Source organism: Coptis chinensis, chromosome 7, assembly GCF_015680905.1.
Source record: "Coptis chinensis isolate HL-2020 chromosome 7, ASM1568090v1, whole genome shotgun sequence".
NCBI classification, from domain to species: Eukaryota; Viridiplantae; Streptophyta; class Magnoliopsida; order Ranunculales; family Ranunculaceae; genus Coptis; species Coptis chinensis.
Window position 1 is genome coordinate 67055533 of NC_141462.1, and position 15253 is coordinate 67070785.

At 36.7% G+C, this 15253-nt stretch overlaps 1 protein-coding gene across 2 annotated transcripts; it reads left to right on the forward strand.

Moving 5' to 3' along the window:
- The first annotated feature begins 5666 nt into the window (after positions 1-5666).
- Positions 5667-14557, forward strand: LOC147488474 (glutathione S-transferase DHAR2-like). 2 transcript variants are annotated; one of them, XM_086570534.1, is made up of 7 exons: positions 5864-6020; positions 6125-6215; positions 6298-6441; positions 6515-6632; positions 6716-6856; positions 12102-12221; positions 14200-14557. In XM_086570534.1, the coding sequence occupies exons 1-7, from the start codon at positions 5963-5965 to the stop codon at positions 14287-14289; spliced, it is 762 nt and encodes a 253-aa protein (XP_086426660.1). In that variant the 5' UTR covers positions 5864-5962; the 3' UTR covers positions 14290-14557. The 2 variants fall into 2 exon arrangements, with proteins under 2 accessions (XP_086426661.1, XP_086426660.1); XM_086570535.1 differs by lacking the exon at positions 12102-12221 and having other exon boundaries at positions 5667-6020.
- The last annotated feature ends 696 nt before the right edge of the window (positions 14558-15253 follow it).

Below are 15253 nucleotides of genomic sequence, written 5' to 3' on the forward strand. Positions count from 1 at the left end.
GAAAACTTTGAAGAAATGGAAGTTCGAAACAAACCTGTGGAAATCGGGCGGTTTCGACCAAAGAAAGGGCACGATGCTTCGAGAATATGCCTAATGGGGGGTGTAGGTGTATTTCGAGAGGCAAACGGTGGGATTCCCAGGCATGTGGGTGCAGGTCGCGCTCCAAGTTGGCCTTGGTAGGGCGCAAGTCGCGCTCAGGCAAAAGTTGGAATTCCAGGAGGTTGGGAGCAGGGTGTGCTCCAATTTGGCTTGTCCAGGGCGCGGGCGCGCTCCGAGTAATTTTTTCCGAGAAAAATTTAAGTGCTGAAACAGACAACCACAATGAGAATCAAACAAGGGTGGGTGGGTTATGGGACTTTGAAAAACTATCAATTCTAAAGAAAACAATACTAAAGAATACTAAGATGGCAGCGACGCCATTTGATAACCGTAAAAAAGATAGTCTTACTAATGAATAAAGCGATGAAACTCTAAACGCAAGTAAAACTATAAACTGGATTGTTACTAGACTTATCAAAATATTTGTTTTCTACTCTCGAATCTATTGATGTAGAGTTGGAATAGAAGATTCGTTCCACTCCTAGTCCTTTAGCATTCAAGTTTTCTACAATTGACGAGTCTATCCAAAGTCTAATGAGAGTAATGGTAGAATTTATACTACGATGTGAATTCAAATAACAAGCTACGAATAACGAAATGACAGGATGCTAAGGGTTTGAATCTAGATAAAGAATTAAAGGGAATTAAATCCACCTTAACTCTACTTAATCAACTAACAAAGACTCGTCGTGATCCAAATTGCAATGCTTCGCATATCAAAATGGTAATTCTAATCCCTAATTATACATGACATCTCTACCAATTAATAACTAGCATGTGAGGTCGTCCACCCATTCTCATGGCGAATCAACGACCTTCTAGAGTGGAATAAACTCTCACGACGATTTCTAAGTTAACAAATATCAAGTTTCATCAAGGCTTCTTCAACCCCTTTAATGGAGGTTTAGCCTTGATTCATCAAGCTATCATTTCCCATTGAATTAACACTAGACATAATATAAAGATTTGAACTTTACTAATTTTGATTAAACAATACTTCAAATCTAATTAATAACTAAGAATTGAATTACAACAAGAATTAAAATTAGATCTACAAATTTAAATGACAAATTCAAAATGAACAAGAATAAACTATTTTATTTATCTAATCAATGAAGAACAATGATTCAAATAATTAATCTAAAACAAGGAATGAAACTAATTAATTTAACTAATTCAATTAAAAAACTAGATCTACAAGCTATTTTTAATGGCTACTTTCTATTCTAAGCTATCTAACTATATCTTTCTTAAGAGCTAAGTCTTGTTTTATGTAAAGGAAGAGACCAGATCCACAATTTCATGCATGGGCTGAGGAGCCATGTTTTGGGCCGGAAAAAGGAGCCCAAAGCCCAATTTCTTCAGTCCATGGAGCCTGTTTCAGCTGACTTTTACTTCAGCAGACTTTTCATCCACTTCTGCTCCTCTTATTGGGTCAAGACTTGGACCATTGGAAAGCTCTTTCCAAGCCGGTCGTTTTGACGTAAGGTAGGCCCAAATTCGAGGCCTGAGTCCAAAGATATGGTCTTCGGAAGTTCTGCTGACTTGTGCACTATTTCTGCCCGTGTTGACTTTTCAGCTTTTGACCGGGCTTCATAAAGACTTTGTCTCCTTGAATATTGGCCTTTATCACAGAACTTCTTAGCAACCAACCCTTTGCTCCTTTATATCGCCAAAGTGACATATTTCTGCACATAATTGAGTTACATGCCTAAAATACATAAAAGCACGTAATTAGCATTAATTCTTATTTATTACTCGCATAATTGGTCTAAAAGTAGTATTATTAAGGGGTTAAAACTACAGTTTTGGGCTCTTATCAGCACTCTATCAACAAGTTTAGCCTACTAATTCTGGTGGGTTTTCTTTATTGGCATGTTTGCTAGGAATCCATGTGATCATTTAAGGAAGGTGAATCAAGTAAAACAGATTTGGTTGTGTAGATTAAGCTTACTAAGTGATCAAACAAGGGAATTTATTTTTCGCAATACAAGTTTAGACATCTGAATTTCGGTTGTTTCTTGGGTGCATGAGTTTAATTATTGCTTGCTTGTATCCTTATTTGTTAGTAATCAACTGATTACTTTATGATGGATAGACACTTACTTCTTTTGCACGTAGTATAGGAATTTGAATGCAGACAGAGATGCTCTCAATGCAATACAAGTGGTACACTTGAATTGCGGCATTGCTGCATAATACACTTTGAGATTATTGTCAGAGAAACAGAACTGTCCACATCCTAGTGTCGTCATTGAGGTAATATGCCCGTTATATCATTTTGCGGTATTAAATTACATTTTAGGCTTCAACTTTTTTGGGGTATCTTCTCTTATGTGGGAAGTATGAGATTAAGGTGGCATGTTTTGGTAAAAACAAGTATACACATCCAACAATGTAAGGGTGCAAATGGTGGTGCTACTTCTGACTGGTACTTGGCGTATTCTTAATGGTCGAGTTGGTAGTCGTGTCAACATGTTAGTGTTTGTCAGCTTGTGTTACGTTGTCTTACAATTCTTATTGTAACTTTAGATGGATACGATTAGGTCAATTCATTTTTAAAAGTGTTTGGTATGTATAGATTGGGATTTGGATTGGTCGTTTTATTTAATTCTATAATGTTAATCGAGTGTTTTTTTTTTTTTTTTTTAATTCGCTTGTTGCTTGAATTGTAATAGAATGTAATATTATCATATGTAAGATGGATTATGGATAATCAGATGTGATGAAGCTCTGTGCAAAGTGGAAACCTTTTGGCGCCAGAAAAAAAAAAAAAAAAAAAAAATTCGCTTTTTAGTAACAGTTATATCCGTTACGCTAAATGTTAGTAATGAAATGGCCCCAAGCTTTTTTTTTTATTTTATTTTTTTTGGTTGGCAAACTTGTTTTAAGTGAGATCAGTAACTCTTTGATGCTGGCGGGGTTCGAGCCTTAGACCTCTGGTATCATCACCCAAAAATTTTACCAACTTTGCTAGTCGGCACCTGCAAAAGGCCCCAAGCTTCACTAACACTTGTATCCGTTAGAAATGAAATATTTGTGTGGGCAATCAACCGTTGACTATTTAATTGTTACAAAATAAATACCAATGCATATAAATGTTACTAAATTAATATAAGTAAGGAATATATTTGTTACTAAATTTTGCCTAAATGAGTGTAACACCCCAGAGGTAATGGATATAAGCGTTAGTAATAGTATAAGTAACGGATCCTCCTCAAAACAATCAAGATATTCTTGCTCAACAAAATGATCCGCCTTAAGACAGTCAAGCCAATCTTGCTCAAGAGAATGATCCTCCTCTCAATATTGAAGATCGCCATCATCAGATTGTGGTAGTGGTTGATCATGTTGAAACAAACACTACCAACCCCAGTTCCCCTTCAACTGGTGATCCCTCCCTAAATCTATATATACATGCGAGTAGTTCACTTAACCTTGATCCTTAGCCCAGATGGTATGATAGTAGAGATATTACAAGATGGAGAATTAGCTAGGACAACCACTATTTACAAGTAATTCATATATATGGACAATTTCCAGTAGAAAGAGATTTTGCTAAAGAAAAAGCTTTTATGTTCGCAATTTTTAAGGAGAAAGGGATAAAAGCAAAAAATAATCCAAGTGCAAGGACCAAAATATCGAATTCGGACAATATATCGGGTACCCAAAAAAACGAGATATATTGGATATATTAGAAATATCAGAGATATCTATTTTTTTGTTGACCAGTCAAAATTTTGTTTTGTATGTCGATATATCGAAAAATATTGAAAATATCATCAATAATATCGGAAATATTGTCGATTATATCATAAATATTGTTGATATATTAACAAAAATCGGTCAAAGTCAACCAAATCAACAATTTATATTGGATATATTGGTCGATATATATCAATATATCAGAAATTACGATATACATCGGCAAAAGCAAGATTCAATATTCGGTGGAGATATATCAAATATTTCCATCTCGTGTACGGTGTACCCAAAAAACAAGATATATCGGGGATATTTAAAAAATCTTGGCCATATTTTGGGCCTTGTCCAAGTGTAACATATCACGTACGGAATTGAAATGCTCAATTCTCCTAAAATTCCCTCACTCACGTAAGGGAATGGATAGCCCAGCCCTAGGCATTCTCCAATCTAATAAAACTCTCTCTATATTGTCTCATTAATCATCACTTTTCTTCTTCCCATTGATAAAAATTTTGGAGAAAAAAAATTTAGTTATCAACTCTCCATGTAGTATCATTAATTATACAGAAAATTGGGTATAGGTACACATACGCAAATTTCTTATGTTCAGAGGAAATAGCAAACTTTTTTTTTGTTTTTCCTCCATAAAAACTGAAATTTGACATCTGTCTCAAATTTGAGGTGAGTTTTTTTACAATTTTGACCTCTTTTATTAGTCCCAACTAAAGAAAAGCCAACTACCAACAAAAAAAACTACAAAACTAAATCATGTTACCAAAAAGTCAAAAGTGAGTTAATCAAAATAACTAAAATTCATCCAAAATCTACAAATTTTCAATTAAAAGTGAGATGAATTAAAAATGTAGAATCCTTCACAGACCAGTTATAATGCATTTCTAGAGAGACCAAAACAATGTGGAAAACATCAAGAAAAAAAAACGGAAAAATGTATGTTGATTACAACTAATTTCAATACTTTAACAATTTAAAATGCATCTCGATAATTTTGAATATCATGTTTAAGCTTTGTTTGATGTAATTCAAATTGTGAAATTGTGAAAGGACAAATGAGTTTTTTATAAGACAATTGTATTATTTGATTAATGACATCTTGGAGCAATACACACACAAGCACTTCAACCCACTCCAACTTACTAGGTTGATGAGTGGCCTCGATTGACACACACACATAACTTTATTTGTATAACTTCGGATTAATACAAGGTAAATTGGGTATGAAACATTAGATTTTATTATTATTTATTTGTGGAAGAAATTGGGCTAAAACTGTTCAAATGAAAGGGTAAAAGGAAAAATAAGAAGTTTTAAAAGTTCCCAACAGTTAATACACCCAAAAAGTGACATGTTGTTAAAATTGGAGTAGAATCAAAAGATAATATTGGTCTTTCTCTAGACAAAAAAGACACTAAAGAAAGTGTCTAGAGCCCAATTTCTAGATTAATTATAATGACCACTTTTCTTTTTATCATTGATCAAATTTTTTCGAGAAAAAAAATGTGAAAGAAACACACGACCTAACCTATACCAAAAGTGGATTCTAAGATTCCTCAATTATAGAGAAGACACCAAACTAACCAGCGACATTCACCCATATCCCTTCTCCACTATAAGGAATCTATATAAAGTTGTCATGGCTTCAAGTAGTGCGTGAAGATGACACTATCCCTCTTAAAATGCCCATCCCATTCTATTTGATGACGACCGACATTATGTTTACAAAAATCTTTAACCAATACAAGTACACAACATGTGATTTAAATCACCAAAACGTGGATGTTTCCTAAAGTCTAACAGTCCTACCTTCCTTTCTAGTTTCTACATCTACATAATAATACGGAAAACTAAATGAAGCAGATTAGTGACCATATAATAACATTTCCAATTTTTCTGTAAAAAACAGATCTAGATTTTGATTATAATAATACTCAAAATCGCACCTGAGTTTTCCACATTTTGTCCTCTTAACGCACACACTATTCAACGATACAAACCCAAAATATAGTCCAGATTCTCAAGGGTAACATTGTCATTGCACAAAAGTATAAAATTGGCCCAACAACATCTCTAGTTCTCTACTATAAAAACAGCTCCCTCCTCATTTTCACTCTGTAAATTTTGCTCTCTCACTCAAACAAAAATGGCTTTGGAAATATGTGTTAAGGCAGCTGCTGGTGCTCCTGAAGAGCTTGGAGACTGTAAGAATATACATTTACTTACACTCATCATTTTTGTTTTTGTTTTTACTGTTATCAATTTGATTAGTTAACAAAAAAAGGACTGTTTTTTTATTGATTTTCAGGTCCATTCTGTCAAAGGGTACTTTTAACACTTGAAGAAAAGAATGTTCCTTATAAGTTGCATTTAATTGATGTTGGCAATAAACCCCAGTGGTAAGAATTTTTTTTCATTTTTTTCTGTTCATTTTGTTAATCTGTAGTTTAGTTTAAAAAACTTGTTGAAATATGATTGTAGGTTTTTGGAAGTGAGTCCAGAAGGGAAAGTGCCTGTTGTTAAATTTGATGAGAAATGGATTCCTGATTCTGATGTGATCACTCAACTTATTGAGGAGAAATACCCTGAACCATCTCTTGTTACGCCCCTAGAACTTGCATCGGTGTAAGAATTTTTTATTGAAAATTTAAAGGATGCCTATGTGTTTAGATTTGATCAAGCTTCTTTGTTGTTGTAGGGGGTCGAAGATATTTGGTTCTTTTGTTAAGTTTCTTAAAAGTAAGGATCCAAGTGATGGATCTGAACAAGCTTTGTTAGATGAATTGAAAGCGTTGGAAGACCATCTTAAGGCCCATGTATGTTTTTTCATGAATCATGATTTATGTTCAGTCATTACCTATTTTAAGTCTGATTTTTGTGTGTATTTGAAAAACGACAGGGCCCTTATGTTAATGGGGAGAAGATCACTGCCATTGATTTGAGTTTGGCACCTAAGCTGTACCATCTTGAAGTTGCTCTTGGACATTTCAAAAATTGGACTGTCCCAGAAGATTTGCCGTATGTCAATAGTTACATGGAGGTATGTGAAGATCTCTTACCTTTATGTGCTAAAACATAGTATGTATTTTTTGATTAATAGTTTTGCTTGAAATCGATAATCATAATTTGTTTTCAGATGCATCATTTAAGGAGAATAAAATAATTTTGTCTTGCATAAATGTCTTTTGGAAACATATCATTTCTTAAAGTAAGGATAATATGGGAGAAAAAATCCCGCACTTTATGGGGACTGCTCAAACATAATACAAGTAGAAATTAGGTTGTTCAATCTGTCAATACCATTAGTTCTTGAGTCAGAATATTATGTTCTAATTTCTATGTAGAGGTGAATTATGGTTAAATGTTTTCGTGGTTTTGTTTAGCTTGTTTGGCAAAATTTATTTTGTATTTACATGATGGCGATGTGATCACATACTGGATAGTAGAGTTTGCCAATCATTTGTTGATTATTCGTATGTTGTCTTTTATTATAATTTAATCTGGCGAGGCTTTCCAACAACTTCTTTGTTGTATATCTTATGGATAATTAGAAACCAATGTAGTCATTTTGTTGACAAACTGAAGTCTTCCAGAAATTTGAGAACCACTGTAAGGGGTTTGTCGTTCTTTCTTTGACAAACAGTTTTTGAAATCTTTCAAATTCTGGTATTTTTCTTCGTATTCTAGTTTGGAACTTTCTCCCATTCGAAAAAAATATTAGGGGAAATCCCCATCCCTTGATGGAGAACTAGGAGGTTGATGAATGGGGTTAACATCTTTTTCATTGGGTGCTGAAAAATTTCCCAAACCATGACTAGAATCATCACCTTCCAGAGGATTTTGTCATTGCAAGTCCCCTTAAATTATCTATTTCAAATTCATGTCAGACAGCCACAATTACTATTCATTTAAACCGAGATTCTGATATTAAATCTGATGACGGAAAAAAGAAAGAGGCAGCAGATGTACCAAATAACTAGAAAACTTTGACTCTTAGTTGGAGGAACCTTGTACACAAGCCACCTCACTCGCTTCGTAACCCCTATTCCGCGCTCCTAACTTGACTCCTTGAAACCTTGCACCTAACAAATTTGGTTCATTTTCTATATGATATAGTTCATTATGCAATTAATGTCGATAATAAAAAAGAAATGTAACCGTTTCATTTATGTAATGGTTCTTCGAACTTTGGCACTATATTAGAGAGAGAAAATTCTTGATATTCTTGTTGGTAATCGATCAATTGGTCAGCTGGTCTTTTCAGATCTATCTAGTTCTGTTGGATCAATTGGATCTAATGATGGGGTTATGCCAGTGGGCTTGATTCCTATCAACCAGTCCATTATGGAGAAGTTGGATTTGTTTCTTACTGGAGCCCAAGAAAGAATTGAAAGAGCACGGACTGGAAAGACTAAGAGACATCATTGAGCTAATAGAAGGCATCATTTTCTTACCAACTGGAGGACATGGAGGAAATACCCCGAGTGCATGCACCCTCGAGTGAAGCAGCTCCACTATCCAACGAGCTGAATAGCATAGCTGTGATCAGTGCTAACACAGGCGTGACTAGTGCTATAGCTGATCTAGGAACTTATGGACTAGTAATTGGTGAAAGTGACGCCGGAAGTAGGGGCTAGTCGCGCATCTTGGGTGAGGAAATCACTGCTGAAGGTGTGGTGTTCAAATGGGGTTGGGCAGTAATGCAAGAGAGGAGGGGTTGCTGGGAAATCAAGTCGAGAGCAGTAGCGGAGGTGGCTAGGGAGAAAACACAGAGAGGGGTGGCAAGGGAGAAAACAGAGATGGGTGGCGAGGGAGAAAACAGTTAGAGGCGTGGCAACAGATAAAATAGCATAAGGGGTGGAGAGGGAGATTAAAACAGTGAGGACGGTGTGGCTACTGGGAGGAAGGAGAGGGTGTGGTGAGAGTCTGAGGGACAGTTTCGAGAGGGAGTCACTTTTGTCTTCTGGTGGGAGGTGAGGGGTGAGAGTCTGTAAAAATTGAGGAAAATTTTTCGACTTAATAGCACAAAGGGAGGAACAAAGAGTGGAGATGGAAAGAGGGACTGGATGTTAGGACAAACTTCATGTTCTTCATCAGATTTGGGTTTTGAAGACTATCGATTTTGAATTTTCGGAAGGAGGTAGAAGAGGAGGTAAATGATGTTAGCTGTTGTCAATGAAGCTGAAAATCTTATTATGGAATGTAAATGGGGTGGGGGTGGTGGGGAGGAGATAAATTAGGAGAATGAGGAGAAAGTAGAAGATGAATTTTCTTATGATTGGGAGGAGTTGCATCCAATGGAAACCCTGCACATAATCTCTAGACCGTCTAAATTAATTTGAGATGATGTGGCTCAAATTGAATCGCCCATTATTTTGATTTGTCAATCTTGGAAAACTAAAACATCTGGGTTAGGTTCCTTTGGTATTAGTGTTGAGGTTTATAATTATTACAATGTCAAGGACTTCATGGATATTGGAGCAAGAGGATTAAAGTGCTTGTCTTGGACTAAATGTCACACTTTCGGGTGACCTTTTTTTTTCGCTGAAAGGTAATTGATTAAAAGAATAAAAGGTTACAAGGAAAAAGAATATGAAGTGTTAAGAACTGTATAGTATGGGTATCATCAGTTATGTACCCACCTATTACATCCTACATTTAGCTTATGAAACGGAAGTAAGTAGTAAAGTGGTTCTCCCGATTTCTCACAAAAAGAGGTTTATTGTCCTACCATTTACTTTCTCCATTTTGCAATGCTACTCCATGTCTCGCACAGCTATCCACACCTGAGTTTGTCTCCCTCTACTATGTCTCTGAAAGTAGGATGGGTACACCACATATTGAAGAGTTTAAAGGGCTTGTTCTTGGGTTGAGGAATGTTGATATTTCCACCCAGAAAAGGAGAGTGATCAGAACAAATTCGGCTAGACACCTGATACTTCCAACCAGGGAATAAGGAACCCCAGTTTGCATTACAAACATTACAAAGAATTCTGTCTAACTTACCCAGAATTTTAAAACTCCCTACTTGTTTGTTCCACCAAGTGAGCTGATATCCACTGCTAGGAACTTCCATCAGTTGATTATTACTAATAAAGTCCCTGAATTCATTCATGGAAGTTGTAGTAGGATGATTTCCACCTTTCTTTTCAGCAATACTCAGGTAGGCATTGAAGTCCCCAAGAATCAGCCACGCCAAATTTAGTGGATTGATGTTAGACAATTCTAGCCAGAGTTGCCTTCTGTGCACCAAGAGACAATGAGCATGAACTATGGTAATGAGAGCTCTGTCAATCACCACAGTAATGTGCTGATTTGAAAAATGAATCCGAGTGGGAGTGGGGATCGAAGCTTTCTAGATGAGCCAGAGATTGGGAACTCGATTCGGATCTGAACTAGGATTAGAGTAGAATGCCCTGTTCATTCCTAGTGAGTGGAGGACATTGATGGGAAAATCTTTGGGAAGTATTTTAGGTTCTGCGATTCCCACAATATCTGGATCCCACTTATTGATAATCTTGGATAGACGGTTCTGCGATTTGTCATTTGCAATACCTCTAATATTCCAAAAGATGCACCTCATTGTGAATGATGGAAATTGAGCCACCTTATTCATCCCTATTACCAGTCCTAGATCGGGATCTGGACCTAGTGATGGGTAAATCAGTTTTCTGTTGTTTCCACTGTGACTTATGAGTGCCTTCGTTAGTAAGAACTTGTTCCCTCTCTTCCTTTTCTGCAACATCAGCCCAGCTCGAGGATTGAGGAGAGATTACATCAGGTGGTTTATCCTTTAGCTCTCGAACCTGTTTCTTCTTTTCCAGAAGATGTAGAACTTTTTCTGCTTCTGAGTCTGCGATGATTATTCCGACTGGGGAGGAATGAATCCGAGAGACAGAGTTATCCCCATTTCTATAGGTTAGTAGAGAATCCTCTCTTGGAGTTGTTGTAAAGTCCATTGCTTCAGATTGGTCGCCCACCATTGCCGCTGTAGTCTGACCCCTTTCTGAACTTTCTTTTTGTTGGGCTCTGATAGGTGCTACATTTGCCTGTGTTCTGGCAGGACTTTGTGGAGCAACAGTTGCCTGTTCTCTGACAGGGCTTGCTGCTGCAGCCATGGTCTGAACTCTAACAGGTGCTACAGTTGCCTGTGCTCTGACAGGGCTTGCTGCTGAAGCCATGGTCTGAATTCTGACAGGACTTTTTGGTACGATTGCTTGGTCTCTGACAGGCTTACAGTTGCAACATTTGACCGAACTCTGACATGGCTTGATGTCTCTTCAATTGCCTGATCTCTGACAGGAATGTGGGGAATTTTGGATTCCTGAATCCACATTTAGGTCCACTCCAAGACTTTGTTTATAAGTCTCTCCCAGCCCAGTGGAACTAGGTGGAATTTCCTCCTGATCATCACCTTGTTGTTCCTGGTCCTCAATAGAATGTATCTCGCCCATTTCCAGCCCTTCAAACATATTCTGGACTTGTACTCTTTTTGTTTTTTTCTGTGTTTTTTCCCTCCAAAAACTCACCCACTGTTTGCTTGTTTCTCCTGCATTCCTTTTCCTTCCATGCCTTCTGAAAGGTTTGTCACCCAAAGTTTCCAAGGAGGGAGTGACACCCACTACCACCTCCTTATCTTTATTACCCTTTTCCTTATTATTCTGCATATCACTTCGTAGCTTCCTACATTCCGTGACTAAGTGCCCCCACAATCTTGCAATGTGTACACATCTTTGGAAGTTTTCCCACCTCCACTGTTTGCCAGAAAGTGTTGTGCTTTGTCCTGACAAAGATTTGGTCCGGAATTGGTTCAGAGAGATCAACATCCACCAAGATATTAGCATAGTATCCATACTCTCTGTTAAGAGTCTTGTCATCGATTTGCATTGGGTACCCCACTCCACGAGCTATGGACATTAGTGATTCTGGTTCCCAATATTCCTGTCCTAGTCCAGGTAGTCTGATCCAAACCAGACCATGAGATTGTCGTTGGCTCTCCGAATTGAAATTCGGAGTCCATTGACTGATTCTCATAGGAATTTTATCAAATTCCCATGATCTTTTGGCCCAAACTCTGTTCAAATCTTCTGCATTCGAAAATCTTAGAAAGAGAAAACCTTTGCCAATAGGGGTAATGAGCCATTCGCCTGATGGCTTCCAGATTTGTGATGCAATTGACTGTACTCTCTCCAATGAAACTTTTTGCAAATCAATTCTTCCAACCAAGTAGTGCTTGCAAAAGAGCAAACCTTTCTCATAAGTTTTTTCTGGAATTGTGATTGCAGGATACTCACCCATTTTTTCCGGAATGGATAATTCCTGGAATTCAACCGGTTGCCGCATTTGTTGTTTCGCTGCATCCACATAGGAAAGTGTCGGAGCACCTTTCTGTGGTTCTTCATCAGGTTTCTCATTAAGAGTTACTTGCGTATTTTGTGGCTGGGTTTCCTTAGTTGTTAAACTTGGATTCTCCAACTCATATAGATCCATCTAGAAATAACCTTTCCATAACACACACTGTATAGCAATGTTGGATTTTACCTGGAAAAGATTGGAGCTTGAGTATGAGAAAGTGACGAAACCAACCTTGTATTCCCACCTTCCAGACCTCTCACTGTAAAGTAGTGGAGGATTTTACCCAATAGGAAGAAGAAATACCCCAAAGTCAGAACTTTCACTGTGGACAGTGGAGGATTTTACCCGAAATGGGATGAAGGATGAAGATGAGAGGATAAGATTATTGCTCTAAACTAAGTTTTGTCTAAAAGCAGCAAAAAAAGGAGTACTGTATCATTTAAATAACTTAAGTTATGTCACTCCCATTCGCCCAGTTTTTGGTCCCTATTTTTGAGTTTTTCGGGTGACTCTTCTTCTTTGCTCCATTGGTGTTTTTCAAACACGCATTGCATATTTTTTTATATTTGAAAATGTCTGAAAAACCAGTTTTAGGAATTTTGGGCTAAATAGTTGAATTTAAATTGTCGAAGGGGCAACTCACTATTAGTGAAGGGGGACTCACCCTTCACTGTTTCTGCCTCCTTTGCATCTTGGGGTTGATTTACCCTTGCAAGTTTCTCCCCATGCGTTCTTTGCGTGCTAGGGGTGACTCACTCTTTGCACAGGTCATGTTTCTACCTGCCAATTTTCCCTTTGAGAGCGACTCACCCTTGTGCAAAGGCGAGTCACCTTTTTGATGAAAAACTTTAAAAAATTGATTTTTTTTTTATTAAATGGTAGGTTTTAGCCTTTAGGGCATACTTTATGGGGTTTCATTTCCCTCTTGATGCATCAATGCCAAGATCTCTCAAGTTACTTTTAGAAACCCTCTCTAATACCAAATAAAATTCCACAGATGTTGAATTGAAAATTCTTTTATATATCAAGTAGATTTGTTATAAACCAATTCTTCAAATTAGTGGAAATTAATTAGCTATTGCAATCTAAATAATTATAGCAAAATAATGGCTCCTATGTAGTGAATATAGAGAAAAATAACCCAATTACATCCACAAGACAAAGAATTTTACGAGGAAATTTTAGGTCAAACAACCCAGACTAAAAACCTTCACACAGGGTTCTTCTACATGTAACCGAACAATCCGTTATCAATCAAGAGTTTACGGTTACGGTGAATTAAGCCCTAACATAGTATAAACTCGCAACCATAGGCCAGAAACTTACTAACCTATCTCAACTGTTTACGCACCTCTTAGCACCCGCTTAGGAGTTTTTCAAAAGACCACCTTCTTAGCACCAGATTCTGCTCCCAAATTCTTTCCATATGCTTTGACTAAACTCTATACATTCCGTAGAATATGGATCCACTTACTAAAGACTTAAATTTCGAGTACCCAAAATCCAAAACACTATTTCTTGTGCGAAATTGAAGTGTGTTCTTTCTTAAATTGCTCTAATTTCAACATGGATATTATAACTAAGGGACAATAATCTTTACATAACCCAAAGTTCATTTACTCATATTCTCTAATTTAATTTTCAGTTATGTTGAATGAGAAATTCCACATCAATAAAAAAATCACAATAAAGTTCTGCTGTAGCTGATCATTTTAGTGCACCATCCTCATGATCTTTATCAATGCATTACTGAATAGAAGTATATTAAAATTTTGTGGCAAGATAAAATAGTGGAAAGCTAAGGAGATATCCTTTAGTAGCATGGAGTTATTCCTCATCATCATGATATGATGTGTTCACGGTTTTCACTACTAGCATATCAATTATATTCTCCACATTTTAGTTTTCTCTGTTGAAAAACATTGTATCTTGTACAAGTACCTTAGTGTGTCCTTTCATAGGTGTACTTCTTTCTATGTCACTATCTATGAAAGAAAAACCATCTAATCTTATTTGATCTTTCTACAGTTGCTTTTCTCTCGGGAGTCATTTGTAAAGACCGCGCCTGCAAAAAAGGAGTACCTCATTGCTGGATGGGCGCCCAAGGTTAATGCATGAATGTTGACAATAGTTCCATGTCTCTGAGCTTGCAACATGAGTAGTGTAATATTATGATACAATCAGTAGAATTAAGTGCGTGCTATGGAGGTCATCCTTTATGTATCAGAAAATTGATGCCAAGTACCTTTGGTATTACTAGAGAATGACTATTATCTACCATCACACTGAAAAATATCTTGTTGAATGTGGAGGTTTGAAACATGAAAATGTTGTGTGTCATCATGGCCTTCCTAAAATTAAATAAAGTATAGTTGCAGGTTAGAAACTTGTTGTGTTGTTGTCATGAAATTCTTGTTCTTTCTGTTTAATTTTTTCATACTGTACCTGTGGTGTTAAAGGTGCAGGCTGTTTGTTATTTCCTGTGAGTTTAGCCTGCTATTGTTTTTTGTGGGAAGTCAAGTCGACTGTATGTAGTTACGGGTGGAAATGTTGAATGCATGTAGTAGTATTTCAGATTTGCACCAGGTGGTTTCAACTCCTAAGTGATGCTGTTCTAAGTTAAAGTGTGTATGGTCAAAATATCGTCCAGCGCATATACAGTGCTGATCTTTTTCCTTTCATTCAGCCACATGCCCACAACCGTTGACATGACTATCTATCTCTAAGCTGTTAATGTTGACCAAAGCAATTCCAGTTTCTGCTCTGGTTTATCCTCATAGACATGCCCAAGCTATTCGAATCAAATTGGTTTTCTATTTTATATTACCTTGGAATCTAATCTTTCTCGTTCTCCACTTATGTCAATTAGTCATGCCTTGGAATTAAATTGTTGTTTAAACCAAGGCCCAAAATATCGATATCGATCAATATATCGGTGTACCCAAAAACCGATATATATCGGATATATCTATTATTTTTGTCACTATTCCAAACTATTTAAAATATCGGAAATATCGGACATATAATATCGGAAATATCGGAAATATCGGATTTATATTAAAAAATGGTCAAAAAGTCAATT